General features: G+C 45.0%; 1 protein-coding gene across 1 annotated transcript in view; it reads left to right on the top strand.

Moving 5' to 3' along the window:
* The window catches only part of DNAH2 (dynein axonemal heavy chain 2), a 1666550-nt gene that overhangs the window by 882114 nt on the left and 763159 nt on the right, over positions 1-21277 (top strand). The window contains exon 41 of the mRNA XM_069218683.1: positions 8052-8177. Coding sequence (XP_069074784.1) covers positions 8052-8177 — 126 coding nt within the window. The remainder of the gene's footprint in view (positions 1-8051; positions 8178-21277) is intronic.

A 21277-nucleotide genomic window follows, 5' to 3' on the forward strand; every position in this document is an offset into this window, starting at 1 on the left:
GGGGGATTACCCCGCCAAACATGATAAAAATTTACAAAGCAAAGTGCATCCCAGCAGCCACGTACGGGTCCGGTATCTGGGGACATACCGATTGTAACCTGGTACAGACGGTTGAAAACGACTTTTTAAAATATTTACTGATGGTTCCAAAAGGTACATCATCATACATAATTCATTCAGAACTGGGATCCCCTTTTATTACTGATTTGATAAAGATTCAACCCTTATTGTTATGGCACAAAATCTGGACCTCGGAACATACTGAACTAAATAAGGCCATTTTGACCGACTGTATGGAATCTATAAGGGTGCCTTGGCTAAAATACATCATGACTTTTTTTTTTAAACATGGGCAATAAAGCTTATTACACAAATCCAGCTCTCCTGGAAACAATTTCTAGGAAGGACCTGAGCGCTTTGGCATTAAAATATTTAGAAGATTTACGATGGGAGGCTGAATCAAAAAAGCCCACAGTCATTCATAATCAAATAATCTTGTCAACGGAGGCTATCCAGCCTTACCTGATGAACGTGACAAACCCCCGCCACCGTTTTGTGCTCACCAGATTGATTACATTCCACCGACTAGTAACCTTCCCAACCATGAATGATTGGAGCACCACCTTGAAGGCCTGCCCCTGTGACACAAAGGCACTACAAACCACAATCCACGTGGTTTTATTTTGCAAACTGTACGCCAAGCAAAGAAAGCGCCTAGTAGCCCCTCTCTTAAGGCTAATCAACCTCCCTCAGTGTCGTACTGCGTACGCTAGCCTCCAGGTTCTATCATCCATAGAGATGTGTGGAACCTTGGCCAATTTTTTATGCTCCGTACTAAGCACAAGAAAGCGCATGGGGGCAGCAACATAACTTGAACTATTTTAGACCTTTTATTATTGTAAATCATTAAGATTTTAGCCTATTTATTGTATCTATTGTATATTAAAATGTAAAATATTGTTACTTTTATGACTTGATGAAAGTCGAATAAAGTCTTTGTACTACTACTACTACTACTGTGGGGTTTTCGACCAAAATGCCCAAGTCACATCTTCAACCTTCACAGAGGCTACCCTTTATGAGGGCCATCTTAGACACAGTTACCTAAAAGACTTTTCCACGTTCTAAGAGAGGACTATATTCAATGATTAATTTGAGCGAGGGGGATCCTGGACCTGTTAGCACTGTTCATCCAGCTGAAACAGCACACCCAGTGCATTGGTTGTGGGCCAAGCAATGGGGAAAGGTTTTGGACAAGATTCATGACTTTGAGGTGGTTTGGGACCTCCAATAGTGGATGACAAGCCCAGATCTGACCTGTAGCACAGTTTTCTCCATACCCCACTAGAAGTCACAGTGAAGACAGGTCCACAGTTTCCCAGCTGGAGTGGTCACCTAGACTATGTAGAGCTCCTCTAATAGAGGCCTATAGTCTCTGGTGAAGCAGCACAATCACATAAAGCTCCTGGAGTTGACTATCATCTGATTGCCTCTCAAGGCATTTCTGCCTTCCATCAACGGCAGGTCGGTCCAGGTCCTGATGGACATCATGACCAACATGTGCTACCACATAAAGCAAGCAGGCATGGGCTCTCTGTCTTGAAACATTGAGATTGTGGTGCTGGCTGCCACTTTACGGCATGCCCCTAACAGTTGATCATTAGCAGAGCCTCTCAACGTCCTGGCAGAAGTGCTGAGCAGGGGTCCTCATGTTGATCTCTAGTGGCATCTGCTCCAATGAGTGATGTAGAGCATCTTTGTGTGGTGGAGCATACACTTATTAGACCTTATTGCCATCTCCAAAAAAACTCAGTGCCCTTCTTTTTTACATTTCAAAGGTTCCCTATCAAAGGTCTCTTCTCCTGTACGTCTTTCTGTACCAGCCTCTGATACCTTGGATGCAAACAAAATTCAGAAAGGACTGAACACAGTTTATTTTGATAGTCCTGGACTATGCTTGGAGAGTGTGGTACTCTGAACAAGCAGGACAGAGTATTATGCACGAATCTCTGGAATCTATACCTCCTTGTGAGAAACATTGAGCGGAATCAGCTAAAAGGTTTAGATCTTCCTTTGGAAGTGGTGAATGTCATTCTAGCTGGTTGCAACCTTTGTACAATGCCTGTATATTCAGGGTGATGGGCCAAGTTTATTGCCTGGCATGAACAGAAACAAGTCAACCCCAACAAGTGAAACTGAACCTGTCTGATGATTTATGAGTTTGCATTGTCCTGGGACTTGCAAGGCGTTGCAGTGGGCACAATTAAAGGTTACTAATGTAGGCTGTGGCTGTATGCGGTTGTATCAGGGTGAAATGAAGGATGATGAAATAAAGAGGACTCATAAATTGGATGATTTGTGCTTATTTATTTCTGGGTGTATCGCCATATGAGTTGTATTGCTTACTGGCCCTTTTTCTCTTTCTTCAATTGTCTCGTCAGCTCTCATTCAGACCGTCAATTATGACACATTTTTTAAAGGGCTTTGTCATGTGTTTCCCTGCCCCCTTTGTTATACACTAGTGGCACCTTGATTTGGTTTTGGCCTGTCTAATCTAGCTCCATTCAGGTCTCTCCACAGCTTATATACTTGATCTTAAAACCTGTATTCCTTAATGACTCTGCTTCTTTTTGTCACTGAGCTGTAGACCTTGTCTGTTTTAACTCCTATACCACCTTTTTCCATGACAAGCTGGTGCTTAGGACCTGTGCATCATTTCTTTTGAAAGTAGTGTTATTTTTCCACATTCAGCAGTCTGTCATGCTCCGAGCTCTCTTTCCTTCACCGCACCCAGCTAAAGAGGATGAGAGACTACCCTGGTTAAACCTGCAGTGTGCCCTTAGTTTCTACATTGGTAGAACAAAGGAGTACTGAGGTGGCAATCAGTTGTTGGGTTGGAAAGGTAAAGAAAGGAAAAACTGTCCAGAAACAGCCCTTGTCTAAATGGATTGTCCTTTGCATATAATTGTGTTAATCCTTGACCAAGAAGGACCCTTCAGAAGGCCTTAGGCTGCATTCTAGCAGGGCGAAAACCCCCACCACAGCACTAGCTTGAGTTGTACAAGGTTTGGACATTTTCCAGCCTGCCACAAGGGCATCTGTCCATACTTTGACAGAACTCTACTGCATCAATTCTCAAGTCCATAGGGAGGGCCATTTTGCCTGCTTAGTCCTGCAGAACTTCAGGGTGTAAGTCCACTCTGAAGGTCCAACTACTTCGGGGGGTATTGCTTTACTGCTTATTCACAACCTGAACATGGTTGGAAGCAACCCTCAGAAGAATATTGCTTTGGGTACACTCTTTCTGGTGGATATTTTATGTAATCTCAGATGCCTTACTGCCTGCACCCTCTCTATTCTTTTGAGTGCACTTTTGGGATTAATAAAGTTGAAATTTAGTTGGCATTTGCACACTGTTGTAAAAAGTATATCTTATGAGCAATACTCCCATTTATTTGTGGTGGAAAAAAATAGAATACAACTCATGTCAAAGTGCAAGGGTGGCATCTATATTTGGTCCTTTGTCCTCATAGCCGTAGCTATGACAGTCATGATGAAGGCAGATGGCAGATGGCGCCACTGCTAATTTACTTTGCACAGGAGCTACTGCAGAGGTTTTCAGGATTCAGGCTAGCACTTGAGGAGACTCACAAGATGAGGAATCTCTGGTTACATAGGGTATCCACAAAAACAGTACTTTACTGAACATATTAATTTGTCATCAGAATGGGGTAATTTATACCACTGAGTTTACAGAAATGTTTTTTCTAGATGAGGTAAGGCTAGAATCTACCTTGGATCAGCCATCTCCTTGGGTCATTGCCTCAATAGTGGATGTATCACTTGCTACTCTGTGAGTCAGGACTGCAGGAGCCCAGAAAAATATGTATTTGTAGAATCTGCAAAGCTGCATCTTTAAAAAAAAACAAAAGTCAGCCACAAAGCACCACACAAACTCTCTTTGTTCTTGATGCTGTAATAGTGCTTGCCTCAGTTCCATATCTTTCTTGTTGCTGTAGTATATAAGTAACAGATTGAACTTACCAGTTGACAACCAAGACATTGTGAGGAGTTATATAGTGGCATAATTCCTTTGGAGCTATCCCTACTTTACACATCACTTTACAGAAATATTTAAAAAAGGATGTGCTGGATATGCTTTACCAGGTCCTCCTTTCACATAGAAGATAAAAGGCAGACTGAAGTGTAAGGACCTGGAATATTGCAAGATATATATATATGAGCCTCTGGAAGGCGGTTAGGTCTGAACGGGACAGTGAAAGACAAACGCCAAGTTAAGTCGCAAATGTGACTGACTCCATATATGTCAGGCACCACCCTGCGGTGAAATCTTAGTGCCTGATTTAGAGTTTAGTGGATAGAATACTCAGTCACAAATGTAATGGATATCCTTTCTGGCTTATTACAAGTGCATTATATTCTACGGCAGTACTTGTAGTAATATGTACAGGATTTTCATCACATTTGGGACGAAGTAGCTGTCTGCTATACTCTGAATCAGCCCTTGAGTTCTTCCTGATATGCTGGTTCACCACTGCAAAGGTCATTGGGTGCTACTCTGGGATGGATTTCTTCCAAGATATCGCTTTTGAACATATGTGTTACTTTCACAAGATTTAAAACTGTATATTTCTGATGTACACTTGTAACAGCAGATTCCTCACCTTTAGAATATTTCCTAGCTGCCAAACAGGATCTGGCAATTTTCTTAGCATTGCTCTCATGCTCTGCTAGGTTGGCAGCCTGTGACTCTGCACTGAGCCTGCATCACCCTGAAAGTGACAGAATGGAACCACATAAATGCACCAACACCAGTGTCTTTATTTCTGCTCACTCGAACGTGGATCTAGACCTCTGTTGCCACTTTCGTCGAACTTCTGACGACTCCTAAAAACAGAAAATTCAGTGTGCAAGCGAAATGCCCTCCTAAAACTACAGACTTTAAACTATTTTGCAACGACAAAAAACAGATGTCATTCACTGACCCACACGAGGAATGTCACTGATCCTTGGGCCAAGGGTACAATTCAAACTCATGTGAAGAGTGTACCCTCATGCACCGGAAGGCCATTCGAGACCCAGAAGTGAAGCTGTTCCCATAGTCTAAAGGGTTCATCTACCCCGGCTCTATGACCTCCATTTGAGCTTCTAAATTGATGCAGCAGCCAACACTGCGGGTATCTAAGGAGAATCCAGTGCGGACTTTGATGTCTGTACCTGAACCAGCTTCGAATTGACCCTGACTGAGGTTGTGCTCCAACTCCAATACAGTGGACCTCAGCACCATATAACCTTAAGTCTAATTCTGTGCTCTCACTGCTGCAGGAGCATCCTCAGAGGCTCCATTGAATTTTGGCTCTGACTCTGACCAGAGCTTGTCACAACTCAGAGATGATGATGGTGGCGTGAATGGGGGCGCTTTACCCCCACATTATGATAATGAACGTTTTTACATGGACTTATAGCAGGCCAGTGGGTGTGATACTTTCCTTGTAACAGGATAACTTTGCATTTTGGACACCTAATGAAGCTTCCTTTACTGTGGTCGACAAATAGCAGCCTCCAAGCCACTTTAGTTTGTCATGGCGCACAACCACTGTGTTGGATGTAGAATCCAGTACTTTCTTCGAGGGTGGCACTCCATAACATTCAACAGATGGGTCCTTCAGATCATTCAGCACTGCTATGCCCTACTATTTCTTTCTACTCCGCCAAACCTCTCTCCCACACTAGAATGGCTCTCAGATGCAGGATGTGCAAGATTTACTTTTCAGAAAAGCAATCGAGAGGCCTCTGGACTCTGAAATAGGGACAGGTTATTACTGTCGCTATTTTTTAGTGCCAAAGATGGATGAATGTCTTCTGCCTGTCATTGATGCTCATCCTCTGAATGTCTCCCTAAGGAGGGGGACAAATTCACTATACTAACAGTTGTCCTATTCTTTATGCCCGGGATCTGGGTGTATGAATGATGGCCTTGGACCTGCAAGTAGTGTTTTTTCATGTGCCTATTCTGCAGTCCCACAGAAGTTATCCGCAGCTGAAACTAGGCCAGGAACTTTTTACGTTTGTTGTGTTCTTCTTTAGCCTCACAAATGCCCCTTGGTGTTCACAAAGATAATTTAGGTGGTCATCAACCGTCTTCGAAGTTTGGGGATACCAGTTTTTCCCTACCTTGTTGACTGGCTGTTCAAGGTGGGCTCACCACAGTCAGTCATAGACCACCTCCAAAGGACAGCAAACCTCCTGACATTGTTTGGGTTCACGATCAACAAGTCGAAGTCGCACCTGATTCTTTCACAGTGGCTTCCTTTCATTAGAGGTGTCCTGAATACAATCCAGTTCGGGGCAATGCCCTTGTTGCAACAAGTCAAGGACTTGCAGGCTGTGTACCAGATGTTTCAGCCTCGGTCCTAGATCTTGGTAAGAGAAGCTGTGAGGCATTTTAGCTTTTACCCTCCTGCATCCTCATTGGCAACTATGCCAGGTGGCCTATGGAGGCTGTGCAATAGAATTGTAAGTTGCAGTGGGCCCAGCGCCAAGAAAACCTGTCAGATGGCTTTCAGATTTCAGAGACTGCACACAATCTGCAGTGGTTGCTGATGAATTGCAATTGGACTAGTGGCAGACCCCACTCCCTTCCCCACACAGAGTTGCTAGTGGTGATGGATGCGTCACTACTGAGTTCGGGTGGCCACATTGGGGAGGTGGAGCTCAGTGTACTCCGGCCCCTAGCTGAAACCCAGTTCTATATCGATCTGCTGTTAGAGTTGCTGGCCATTGCTCTGGCATTGAAGGTCTTCTAGCCGTCTGTTAAAGGGAGGCAGGTGCAGATTCTTATAGACAACATCATGGCCAAGCGGTACTGCAAGAAGTAGGGTAGAGCGGGGTCCATGGTCCTGTACCAAGCGGCCTTGTGTTACTGGGGTTGGCCAGAGCGTCACAGCAGTTCCCTGATCACAAACCATCTGGCAAGCTCTTTGAATGCCAGTGTGGACAAACTCGGCTGCCAGCTTCTTGCAGACCATAAATGGTGTCTGCATGCTGAATTGGTGGAGGGCATCTTTCGGCAGTCGAGAGAACCCTGATTACATCTTTTCCCCACCCTCAAGAATGTACAGTGTCAACTGTATCGCCTTTTGGTGTTCCTGCAAAGAGACTCTCGGAGATACATTCTGGAATGGAACACAGGGCTCCTTTATGCCCTTACTGTCAAGATGGCTAGCTCTCTACATTAAGATCTGCTACACAGTAGCTAATAAGCAGCCTCTGGGGGGCCATCAGATCAGGGAAAAGGCTACCACCACGTTGGCATGCAAGAGTGCCTGTCCTTGACATCTGTCAGACTGTGACATTGGCGTTGATACACACATTCACAAAGCACTACTACCTTGACAACTAGGTCTGACAGAAAGGACTTGTAACCCGCATGGGCTTTTTGGTCTGAGTCCACTCCACAGAATCTCCACCTATGAGGAGTTCTGCTTTTGTATCTATTTCAAAGATGATATATCTCTGGTTAGAAGTATCCATCAGAAGAACAAGTTACTTAACTTTGATAACACATTTTCTTGTGGATACTCTATCTAACTGCACAATCTTCACTGCCCTTTTACCACCTAAAAATGTCCTAACTTTGAGACCTGAGCACTGGTACTGACAATTGTTCGTTTTCTGTGTCAGAGGATGTTAAAAGTGCCAAGCAAGAAACTGATGTTGGTGTGCTGTGGTGGTGCTAAATGCTGCACTGCTCTGTCACTTCCAGGGATGTATAGAGTCAATGCAGAGCTGAACAGCATCACACAGCAGTGTTTGGCATCACTACTAGCAACATTTCCAGAACCAGTCTGGCACCTGGGGAACATTGGAACTGTGAGGAATCTGCATTTATATGGCGTATCCACCAGAAAGAGCGTTGCCGAAGGTAAGAGGCTTGTGTCTCAGACTGTCTATAGTATGTTTGCTTACCGCAAAATGATACCAACTTTTATTAGGAGAGACCAGGCATGACCTATCCTTATATTTTGTAGATTCTTCTCATGTCCATGAAAGATATGAACATCGCCAAGCTGACCTCTATCGACCTGCCGCTCTTTGCCGCCATCATTCAAGACCTCTTTCCTGGAATTGACACCCCATCAATTGACTATGGAAAGGTCAGCAAACTTTGGTGCTCTGTTTTGATTTGCCATTACTTTTAACATGTTTTTGAATTCTCAATTATTAACAAACCCCAAACCCTGATTTTAAATAGAACCATTTAAATAAATGTGCAGGCCTAGCATGGACATTGACCTGCAATGCATGTGGCTTTTAACATTCTTCAGTTATGTGACTAGTATATTAACACTTCAGTAGACCACTACAATGCCAATTTCATGGTTTTGAAGCATGGAGACCAAAAGGTACAGTGACCCAGGCGCATGCATGTGTTTCACATAAAACCTCATTGTTGGGCGTCAAGGTATTCCCAAGCTTGCCACCTAACAGTAGATCTACAGGCCTAGAAAAATCTACTCACCCACTCATTATGGCAAGTTAGATTTTATCAGTTCGAGATAATATTTAGCACCTACTCGTCCATTCTGGCAAATTAACTTTAGCTGGAAAGGAAGAGGTGTTTTGTTGATTCAGAAAGTGAATGAGCAATAAAGGCGCTTTTAAACCTTGGTTTTATTTTTACACTTTTGCTGTCTGTTCAACGACATAGGTCAAATGTCAGTTAGTCATTTTTATTTTTGCTGCTTATCTTGTCCTGGAAAATTGTGTTAATTTTTCTTTCTCTTACTACAGTTAGAGGTTTTTGTCAAATGAACTGTCTGGCAATCATTGTGAAACAAAAGGCTGTAAGTTGTCAGTTTTGTTTCCAACACACAACACTTAAACTACTTGTAAATGAATAGCACATGTATTTAAAAAAATATATTGGGTATTCCGAAAAAAAATCTGAATACAGAAGTGAGATGCAAACAAAGATTTAAATAGGAGCAAAACAAACCAGAACACTTTACTTGCAAATGTGCAAATAACAGATATTTGCACAAACTCGCTTTCCACACATTGTACACTATATGTTTTTTTCAGTAAAACCACGTAAATGCAGAATTTTGTGGACATTTCAATGGAAAATCTGCTGATTACAAATAAGTGTGCAACCACTTAATGCTTCAGGTATGTATTTATTAAAAGGGATAGTTTTTCAACATGATTTAAGAAACATTCCTGGTGATGAGAATGCGATTAATGAACTAATAGGTAAGTCAGCGGTCAAGTGTATCTTTTATTTTGCTAGATTTGAATTGTATATGGAGCAAATGTTTAGTCTCTTAAATCACAAGTGTTTTTTTGTACAGCAGGCTTGCTGAACTAAGGTATTGGAAGGTTCTCTCATATGTGATAAAGAACAAATGGCAGCTCAGCGAATTAAAGTATTTGCCCAGGACCACATAATTTTAAATCAGTTTATGTGCCAAGCGCATTATAATTAGGTCGAGTAGATTATTTAATTCACTAGACCTGCAGGTCTAGTGACGTTTTTATGATTTTTTGAGGCCTGACTCACCACTATTGCTTCCATTCTTCTTATATTTGCCTATAGTAAGGGAGCGTTTTGGGAGCCATATAAAAAGCCACAAATTTGTACATTTTAGAAACATATGTACACATTTTTATATTGGACCCACTGTCATTAAATAAAGTTGAGCTTAGAGCTCATTGAATTTACATTTAGCACTCGCCACAACAGTAAAGGCTGAATCATATATAGTGTTGAACAACTTATACATATGGATGCATATCTTGACTGAGCAGCGAGCAGTCCTCTTTCCCATAACCCTACTGTGGCACTGCAAACTGGCATGCATGGGGCTCATGCTGCAGGGTGTTGGGCCTAATAAAACACTGAAATAACATTGAAAAATAAACCATAGATGACATATTCATCTTCTTTTGTGACCCAGGGTTTGACCAATCAGATTAATAGGCATGAGCTCCTCTCCCCTCACAGAGGCTCCAAGTGCCAGATTTTCTGCTACACATTATGGTGAGGAGCACTCACGAGCGGTGCTCCAGTTATTTACTCAATTAAGCTTTTCACACTGAAATCTTTATTGTTATCATTCATGTCCAGTGAAGAATGTCATGCCAATGCTTTACATTTACCTGTGTACGGCAGAGAAATTTTCAGAACCATCACTTTTAAAGAAGTGTATCAAATATGGGCAAAGAAAAATCTACACTGATGATAGATACACTAACTTCATTCGTTGCCCATATCAGGACTCACAGACTAGAAAATGTCATATTTGCCTCTCAAACTCCAAGAAAATAACCGGAGATTGAGATAAGGTAGATGACTTGCTCTAGCACTGCTCAAGGAGAAAAAATCAGCACCTTCGATTTCAGCACTTGAAGGACGGAAAAAAAGCTTTGTCCAGAATTTTCAAATAAGTCATCCACTACATTGACTTCTGAAGTGACTACAAAACCCACTGACCCCTTCACTAAGGTGCAGTCTACAGGTCAGTTACTCATGTCTAGGTCTGGAATAAATCCTCTACCCACATCAATTTCTTAACCATGTACTCAGAGGAAGCATAGATATAAAGCAAGAAGATCTAAATAAGAAAAGAGGCCTGATTCACCTTCATTGTCAGAAGTTCCTTTGAAAAATTCCTAAAACTCATGTCACCTCTGTTGTGATGAAATGTTCCTCATTAAGTAAGGATCTACCATTGGGTACTAACCTGTCAGCAGCAAGGGGGAAATCCATTCTATCCATTAAACAATGGTGGAACGTCAAGGGAGCGAGGAGAAGGTCACTCCTCTACCAGGGCTTTTCCACCTTCGTCTGAGGATCCAGGGTGTGGGAGATCCAACAGCTAAGCCCACATCAAAAACAACATTGTTACAGATTGACATTGAGGGAATCGGCGGCAAGACAAGGTACACAGGCCCTGCATGTTCTCCATTGAGGCTTGGTCGTCGTCCAAGAGGAAACAACGTTTGACGTCAAGACATAGGAGGTCATTGTTGAAGGATACCACAACTGCGAAGCTCAGGAAACCTTTGACATCAAGGAGTCAGTGGACGTTGAGAAAAAGGACAAAATGAAAGTAGAGAAGTCTATCGGCTTCAATACAATCCAGGCCTGTGAAGAAAGTCAAACATCAAGACCAAGACGTTTGCAATCCACTTCTGACTCTGAATACTCCAGGGCATATTTTCCATCATTGCCTATACTGCTTCCAGACTCTCCTATGCCTCCTCCACCTCTGACTCCAGCATCTCCTCCAGTATCTTTTCCACCTCCTTCGCCAGCACAACCTGTGAAAGCCTAACCCCTGAAGCCTCTACCGTCTCCTCGAAGATCAAATCCTAGGTCTCATCATTGGTCAAGACATTCAAAGCTTCTCCATAGGTCCTGACGTTCCTCGTCACGGCCATCTTTTTGACCCACACATCGCCATTATGCATCCATGTCCAGGTCTAGATCATGTTCAAGACGTTGTTCTACCTATTCTTCTTCTTCATCCATCGCTGGGAGATATTCACCAACACTGTCTGATTCCTCCCAACCAAGGGTCTCTCCAGTGGATTATTTAGCATCTATAGATCTTGCATACACTTACTTAAGAACCCCTTTTCTTCCAGACCTTCAGATGTTTATACGCGTTGAAGGAAAGTGCCCCTTTTTAAGTTTCGGCTGCACAGCGCTTGCACTGTGCTTGTGAAATCTATTCTTAATATGAATCTTAAAAGGGACTTAAATCCCTCCCCCTCGCTTTTCATTGGCTCCTGTGCTTGCCACTTACTTTTCCTCCGTTTCTATTGGCTGTAGCATAGTATTTCCTGTTGTTTCATCAAGTCTTTCTTGTATCAGTCTCCGGTGGGCCAAGTACTTTTTTCATCTGCTTTGCTGGAACGTCTTTTCACTGTCAGCACCTCTGCTGGGGAGCCAATGCTCTGATCGCAACGTGCCCTCACCATCTCCTGGGGGCCGAAGCAGGGACACACTCTAGTGCTCCCTTTTGTTTAAAAAATTAGCTGCGCACTCACCAGTCCCTCACTCTAGTGCTCCCTTTTGTTTACAAACCAACGTGTTCGCTCTATGTGGCTCAATTTGACAATAGTCTCATGTTGCTAAATCTTATCACACTTCCGCACACAGTAAAATTATGGTACAAAACACATTTTATCATATATTTTTTACTTGCTGAAAAAAGGGAAAGCTTTTTATTCGTAGTGCAACTATCAGCATTATGGAGCTAAACATATTTGATCACGTTTTAACTTGCAGAAAAGTAAAAACGTGTGTTTTGCAGTGCATTTGTCAGAATCACGTAATGCTGCTGGGCCTCAGCGTCCCCTTACTACTGGCTACAATGATGCCAGGGTGTGCGTGAGATTCCTCGCACTCTAACTGACCTCCTTGCTCTTTGTTGGGGACACACGGCATACACAGGGGACACGGTCTCACCAAGTGCTGCAGGTCGTGGACGCAGCTGCTTTTGGTTTCCCCAGCACAAGAGAATAAGTGGGCAAAGATCATGACTAAACTGACAGTAATATTTCATGTTTTAAAACTGTAAAACAGCTGTGTTGTAAAAGTTTGTGGAGCACGGGCATGAGTAGTTCAGACAGTGAAGTGCCATACTGTGTGGCCTTTTTCGGCGCTGAACCAGAAGGTCGGTCGCTGAGTATTTTCTTGCGGGTCAAACCATGGCTCTCTGGCAGTGGTGCACCCAAGGCCTTCGATGATCTTTTAGGAGTGGGCGTAGGGGCAGTCATACTTACGTGCTGACCGGCAGTGAAGAGTCTATCTTCCTCTGAGTCTTCTTCGGACTTGGTGTCCTGGATGGAAACTGCCATCTTGCCCGTTCCTCCTCCAGGGTGTCGGTATACTCGGTACTCTTCAATGCCATTTCCAGTCTCCTGGCTCTATGGTCACGTAGGGTCTTCTTGGATCGGAATGATCGACAGGCTTCACAATCCTCTTCCTGGTGATCGGAAGAGAGTCACAGATTACATACAAGGTGTTGTTCTGTGTATGGAAATTATGTGTGGCATCGGGGACAGAATCGAAATGGAGACAGATCCATCAGAGTTCAATGTGGTAAGCCCAAACAGGCCTGAGTTGGGCGCTCGGGCCCAGAAGGGCTAAATTTGTTTTTTGACTGTACTATCGGTTCAACTATAGGTGGAAACGCAGTCGAAACAATACCGACGGTCAAGAAAGTTATCCGATTCGAAATCTTGGAGCAAGAGGAAACACGTCCGAACCTGACAGTGGAAAGAAAACAATCTAACAATGGAGTCGATGCCCATGTGCAGTATGACTGAGAGGAGAAGTCACTCGATCCCATGACTCTGAAAAGACTTCTTCGAAGAAAAACAACTTGTAAGACTCCGAGCACAACACTAAATGGCGGAAGCAATGCATAGCATGTGTATCTGCAGCACTACATGCCACGATCAGATGTACACTGGGTAAGTGTGCTGTTTGACTAGTTTAGTCCAGTCTGCCACCACCAGACACATTTCTGATGCCCTGGAGGTGAGAGCCCACGCTCTCAGATGGCAGAAACAGTGAATGCTCCGGAGAAGGGTGTTACCACTCACTCCAGCCGGATGGCTAATAGATCTGCATATCAAGACCGGGATCTTCAAAGACCCTGCCGCCTTTGATATGCACACACACCCCCAGCTTCCCCAGTCCTGGCTGTAGCTGCCCCCTGCCCTGAGGCCCATTTGGCACTAGGACAGGTGGGAAAATTAGCTAGTCAGTAGGCGTGTACCACCCCTGGGCTAACCACACCCCTAAGGTGGGCTACCCAAGGTGGACCCTCGAGCAAGGGTTCCACCATCTTGGTTTTGGTCGAAACTAGGCCTTCTGGGACAGGGATATGCCCACTCCTCACAAGAAGGGGTCATAACGGGGTGTAGGCACCCCCAATCGTAAGTAGCTTTTTGGCTACTACTCTACACTTGCCTAAAACACCCCTAAATTCTGTATTTAGATGGTTCCTGATACCAGAAGCCAGATTCGTCTGACAACAAGAAGAAGAGGACACAGAAGAGCTGGGAGAGCAAGAACTGCGTATGCCTGGTAAACTTCTGGAGCGAAACCCTTCATGCTTACCTGCTGCAGTCCTGACGATCGCGACTTCACAACTTATCCTGAAGCCGTGGGGACTCTAAAGGCCTCAGATGTTCTCCAGTATTTTGCCAGCCCATCAGCATCTCCCTTGGAGTGGAGGAGCCTCTTCCCTGCTGCTTGCAGGCACCAACCGCAATGTCCAGTTCACCAGCTTGCTGACTCCCGGGTCCACCCCCACAGCAGCCGTATAGGAGGAGGTCCCCATGTTCCAAGAAGTCTTTCCTGTCTCCCCTCCAAGTAATAAGACCCAAGGATCCACTGGAGCCGAGCTGCACCAAAACCTAGGGTCCTGGACCCCTTATACCAACCAGGGTTTTATTTTAGCCCCAGGGAGTTGGTGGTCCCAGGGGTGAGGGGGGGGGGCTTGCACCCCCTTACAAAACTGATTGTTTGCCCCAACTAGGTGGCGGTCCCCATGGCTGTGGGGGGGGCGCACGCCCCCACATGCATAATTAGTTTAGCCCTAGGGAGGTGGCGGGCCTTGGGGCTGTGAGTGGGGTGCTGAGCGCTCTCCCCATACATAATTACTCTAGCCCCGGGGAGGTGGGCATTCCTGGGGCTCAGGGAGCCCACAAGACCCCTCCCCTTACTACAATAAACACATTTTGCCCCAGGGAGGTGGTGGACCCCAGGGCATGGAGGGAGGGAGGGAGGGAGGGGGGGACCACAGCACTCTGCATATTATGAAAAAGGCCAGAGGGAGGAGGCTGTCTACCCTAGCCCCTTTTCTTCTTATTTCACATTTTTTCTCCGACTCGTCTGATATACAAATTTAGTTTCCATTTAATATTTTAAAAACTACTGAATGGATTTACACCAAATATCCAAAAGCGTAATCTGCATACCGAACACTAACTTTCTGCCACAATTGGTGTAATTGTGTCCAGCAGTTTGGACTGTAGTCATGTTCAAACTGCTATGGAAATTAACACGGGAAACATATGTTTTTCAAAATTACTTTTTGTTAAAAAAACATAGAAATTCACTGAAAAAAACAAAGGTTACAGGGATGTTATAGTTAGGAAATAGAATTGAAAAGACAGAAATTCACTTAAAAACCAAAGGTTACAGGGACGTTATAGTTAGGTTCTGAATTTACTCATACAAAACCTTAGAAATTCACCAGTTATACTTATTTCAAGTAACTATAATTCGTGCCCTAAGGTAACTATAACTTGCGCCCTGGTCATGCACTACTAATTACGCCATAAATTACAGCACTCATATCTTTTATAACATCCTTTATAATATCACTGTAACATTTGTTGTAAAACTATTCTTTAGAAAACTGTGCATGGTGAAGACGTGAGATATGCAGTGATGACTAACAAACCGCAATTTGGTTCCAGGCAGATCCCTCTTCCTTCCCCAGTCAGATCTCAACCTGTTGGAGCTCGGTACAATCAGACTAGCATTGAAAGCATTTATTCGCACTCTCAAGGCAAAGGTAGTACAGATGTTCACAGACAACACCATCGCCTTGTGGTACTGCAACAAGCAGGGTGAAGTGGGGGTCAATGACCCTTTGTCAGGAAACTCGGCGCCTCTAGACGTGGCTGGAACAAAAGGGCATTTCCTTGGTGGTTTAACATCTGGTGGGCTCTATGAACGTCAGAGCCGATGAACTCAGCCCACAATGCTTAGTCGAGCCGGATGACGTCTCCATCCAAAGGTGGCACAAAGTCTTTTTCAGCAATGGAGAAAGCCTTGGTTAGATCTGTTTGCCTCCTCAGAGAACAGACAGTGTCAGCAGTATTGCAGTATTGCACGTTAGAGTTTCCAAGGCGGCAATCACTGGTGACACTTCATCTCAAGTACAGCTCAGTCCTCCTATGCGCCTTTACACCCATACCACTTCTTCCCAGAGTTCTCAAGAAGATCAAGGATGACTGGGCCCAAGTATCCCTTGTGGCTCTGGACTGGGCACAAAGAGTTTGGTATCGCAAGCAATTGAGAATGGCCATCAATCCTCGATCAGACTCCCCCCTTCGGAAGGATCTTCTGTCTCAGCACCAGGGTAGGGTTCTCCACTCTAACCTGTCCAGTCTTCGACTTCATGAATCGAGATTGAGCAGCAACAGTTGACAGCTTTTGACCTTCTGCCTGAAGTATGTAATGTAATCTTGGCAGCCAGGCGTCCTCCACTAAAATGGTATACGCCTGTCGTTGGAAGAAGTTTGTGGCATGGTACACAGACAAGTCTGTTGCCCCCTTTCTGCTCTTAAGGTTCTGTTGTTTTTACTTTCTTTTGCCCAGGAGGGCACTGCTATGGGCACTCTCAAAGGTTATTTTCCTGCAATCTTTTATGTAAAACGTTTGCCTGATCAACCTTCTTTGTTTAAATCTCTTTCTTTGTTTGAATCTCCTATTGTAAATAGGTTCCTTAAAGAGCTTGCTCATATGTTTCCTCCATCCCCATTCATTATGCCACAGTGGACTTGAATCTATCTTCACAAAGTGGAGCTCCGCGCTCGGGCCTCCCTTCTGCCAAAAGAGGTTACACCCTTCCATTTAGGCCAGTCCATCAGCTTGCCTACTTATTACGCACCCCCACATCAGTTTAAGAAGGAAATGAGACTCCACCGCCTGGACCCAAAAAGAGTGTTTGTATTCTACGTTGATCATACAAAAGAGTTGTGGGTAGATGATCAACTTTTTGTCAGTTATGTGGGGGCGAAGAAAGGTCAGACAGTGCAGAACTGGACTATCTCTAGAGGGACCATACTCTGCATTAAAATGTGTTATGCACTGGCTAAGAAGCAACCCCCTGAGGGCTTGCATGCTCATTCTACCAGAGCAAAAGCTGCAACCACTGCATTAGCACACAGAGTTCCAGTCCTCAACATCTGTGAGACGGCAACGTTGGCCTGTGTGCACACATTTACCAAACATTGCTGCCTGGACAGCCAGATCTGTTGGGATGGGCACTTTGCCCGTTCGGTCTTGCAAGACTTACTAGTATAATCTTAGTCCGCAAACCCACATCCAGGGATGGTATTGCTTGCGGATCTATTCTAAGGTAGGCAACTAGATGCCTCTATCTATGTACAAATTACTTCCCTTTAGTAATGCCTTATCTGGTAGAGACAATATCTAGTTGTAGATTCCTTACTGACCCTCCCATCCTTCCAGCTTTGTGGGCTGATTATAGGGGCAGGGACTCCCCCTTCATGGCCTTAGTTCTGTAGCACCAGTAGTAAGATTGTAAAAAGAAATTGACATCAGCACCCTGGGGTGGCACCTTTATGGGACCTATGACATCCTGTCCAGTGCGGATGACACAGATGATGGACGCAGAGCTAATCGATGCCACCTAACAGCCCGCAGGAGCACTGCTCAAGAAAAATCTCTGGATCCAGACTGACTTCTGGGTGAAATTCTAAGTTGTGGAATCTGCAACTAGATATTGTCTGTACCAGATAAAGCGTTACCAAAGTTAAGTAACGTGATATAGGTGGAAGGTAATAATTTCTTCTACACGTCGCAGCAGAGAAACTGCTCCTTCCTATACAGCCTTCCCCTTCTATACATTTTTGCAAGCTGACCAGTCATATGGAGCTGCACGGACAATTTACCAATAAACACCAGTCCTAAATAGAAATATTTCTTAGCCTGTATTGGAAAACAAATAAGGTCTCACCTTCCACATGGTGCATTGCTTATAGAGCATAAACACATTTCCCTAGTTTATAGAGGTAATTGTTTTTTTGTTTGCTACACTACATTACACTACACTACACTGCACATAATATTATATTACATAATAATATGCAGAGTAGTCGGCATTGGAGCTGTGTTATATCCAAGATCACTGTGTCATCAGCGTACAAAATTAGTGTTAACGCAAAACCAAATGATGTTGGGTGCAATTTAATTGGGAAGATCTGCCAGACACAGTGATATAATAATGGTGCAAGTACACACTGTTGTTTAAGGTCTTTTCTACAGCAATTTTGGAAGTTCATTTTTTGGGGGGTTTGTAAATGCCCTGATCCAAATATTTGAGCGAAGCGCAATAAAAATGTGGAGAAGGTTGTGGCGGAATGCCCCAAGCAGTGTTTCCTATTTGGTAATTGTTAGAAATGGGGTTTCTGGTTGGCTAGGGTATGCACCTCAGCCAGGCAGAACCTAACCACTCTAGTCAGGGCAAGGGAGTTACACATCCAAGATAACCCCTGCTCACCCCCTTGGTAGCTTGGCACGAGCAGTCAGGCCTATCCCAGAGGCAATGTGTAAAGCGTTTGCACAACACACACAACACACGTGATGCAAGATGTACACCACAAAGTAAACACAACACTGAGCTATGTAAAATTAATCTGTATTGCACAAAACATAATTAGACCAACATTACACGTAAGTAATACCCTGCTACCTTAGCAGTTGTCAGAATGCTACACAAGTTACTAATACTCTGCAAGAATATGCAGTTGTCACATTAGAACACATAAGTACTCAGGATCCTGCAACATAAGCAGTAGTCAGGAATTACAGTAGGAATTCTATGTACTTGTCATGAATAACTCCTAAATACCAATAGAAGGAACATTAGAAAACATATCACAAGTCATAGAAAACACATATCAGCATGTCATGCCCATAAAAGGAACATTAACACATATATGTAAGGTCATGAAAAACATACATCCATAATGCCCATAGCAAGAACACTGGGAAAACATATGTTTCTGGGAAAAAGGGACTTCCAGTGCCTGGAAGGAGGAGTAGGGGGGCCCCCGGCGCTCCTATGTGCGAAAATGGGGGCCACACAGGTCTCCTGGGGGAGAGGAGCGGTCTGCACCCTCTCTACTGTGAAAAAATGGGCCCCTCCAGGGACCCGCGACCTCTGTGTAGTGGGTGACGGGCCCCTCTGGGGACCTGTGATCCTTGTGGGGCCCCCCTGGGCTCTAATTGCCCTCTCCGTAAGGGGGGGGGCCAAAAGCCACAGACTCAAGCAGTTGGGGCGATCGCGCCCCGAGGAAGTGACCGCGGGAAAGGGAACTCCCTTTCCGCCCCGTGTCCTGCTTAGGGATAGGCAGCCGCCCTTGTACGAGGTGCGGCTGCCAAAAGGAAGAAAAGGAAGCAGGGGCCTCCTATGAGGCTTCCCACCTGCTTTCCAATGCGGCCGCACCCGGTCTAGTGCACGAGCCGCATTCCAGCCCGACCGGGGCTGCCGAGTGGGGCAGGCACTAAGGATGGTGCCTGCAGGTGCCCCGGGCGCGCGTTAAGAAGCGCGCTTCGCCCTGGGGGCACTGTTTGGAGCGCACTTGCCCCTGTCCTCCTTTCTGGGTGCCCCGGGGGCACTAGAAACAGCGCGATCCTCGTGCTGAATGAAAATGCGACGCCCGGGTTGCGGCGGTGATTTGGGGCATCAAAAAGAGCGCTTTAGCCACATCTTCAGCCCGGGCTGCGGTGGTGATTATTTGCTGGCACAAAAGCTATGTAAGCACAACAGGGCACACAAAGCAGCGCGAGTGCAGCCACGCAGCACTCCGTGTGCTGAAGAAAGTTTTTAACAGAGGTCAGGGGCCACAGCACCCTGGCTCTGGAGACAACCAAGTCAAGACGGGGGAAGCAGGGCTGGAGAACCCAGCAGCAGGTCAGCACAACAAGGGGTTACCAGCAGTGGCAGTTCCTCCTTGTGACCAGGCAGGTCACAGGTCAGCACAGCAGTACAGTCCAAGGTGGTGCTGGTGAGTCCTCTCTCAGCGTCCTGTCCAGCTCCAGGTAAGGTTCCTGGAGTTCCCAGAATGTCCAAAATGATGTCTAAATTGTGGGGACAATTCCCCTGTACTTATACTAAGTTTTACAGTTTGTTTTACAATGGCCAGGAGAGGGGGTTCCAACCAGTTACAACTGGTTCTGGGAGTGCCCTTTCTCTCCTCCAGCACCCTAGTGTGTGAGGCCAGGGCACAGCCTTTACAAATGCAGGTGTGCCCCGCCTCTCCCTTCTCTCAGCCCAGGAAGGCTTTACAATATGTAGATGCACCTCTGTGACACCTCCACTGTCCCTGTGTTGAGGCTGTCTGAGAAGTATGCACAAAGCCCCAACTGTCAGTCTGCCCAGACGTGGATTGGAGGCAAGCTACAAAACACCAAAGTCATTAGCACAGATAAATGGGCACTTTCTAGAAGTGGCATTTCTGTGACAGTAATAAAAAATACACCTACACCAGTAAGCAGCATTTCTCACCGCTATCACAACCATACCAAACATGCCTACACTACCCCTCATAAATCAGACATTACCCCTTACACATAAGGCAGGGCATTTCCAATGCACTCCTATGAGGAGGCAGCACTCACAGCAGTGAGACTCCAAGTTCGCTGTTTGTCACTACCAGGACAGGCCACGCGACATGGCACATGTCCTGCCTTCTACATACATGGCACCCTGCCCAAAGGGCTAGCTAGGGCGTACCCTAGGGGTGACTTACATGTAGTAAAAGTGGAGTTCTGGGCCTGGCAAGTAAATTTAGATGCCAGGTCCCTGTGGCAGGGAACTGCGCACACAGGCTCTGCGCTAGCAGGCCTTAGATAGGTTTGACAGGCTACTTCAGTGGGTGGCCCAAGCAGCGTTGCAGGCCCACTAGTAGCATTTAATTTACTGGCCCTGGGTATAGGGATACCACTTTACAAGGGACTTATAGGTAAATTAAATACGCTAATTAGGTATAATCCAATCATACCAATTTTGTAAGGGAGAGCACATGCACTTTAGCACTGGTTAGCAGTGAAAAAGTGCTCAGAGTCAAAACGTCAGCCAACAATGGTCAGAAAAATAAGGAGGCAAAAAGCAAAAGTTCTGGGGAATGACCCGGTAAAAGGGCCAGGTCCAACAGTAATGCAAACCCTAGGATGAAGGTCTGCTGTCACTCGAAGGCCAACATCCTTTGCATTCGCATTCACAGCAACACATGAGGTTGAAAATAGTGGCCTGCCTAATTAATAATCACTAGGCAGGTTGTTATCCCGCCCCTTCTGAATGGGAAATCTGTGATGCTATTAGTCCATATGGTTCATCGCAAATTGCATTTTAATTTGCAAACAAGTCGGTATGCAATTTGCATGTCCTTGTTTAGCCATTGGTATAGTTCA

The sequence above is a fragment of the Pleurodeles waltl genome, chromosome 12 (assembly GCF_031143425.1).
Source record: "Pleurodeles waltl isolate 20211129_DDA chromosome 12, aPleWal1.hap1.20221129, whole genome shotgun sequence".
NCBI lineage: Eukaryota > Metazoa > Chordata > Amphibia > Caudata > Salamandridae > Pleurodeles > Pleurodeles waltl.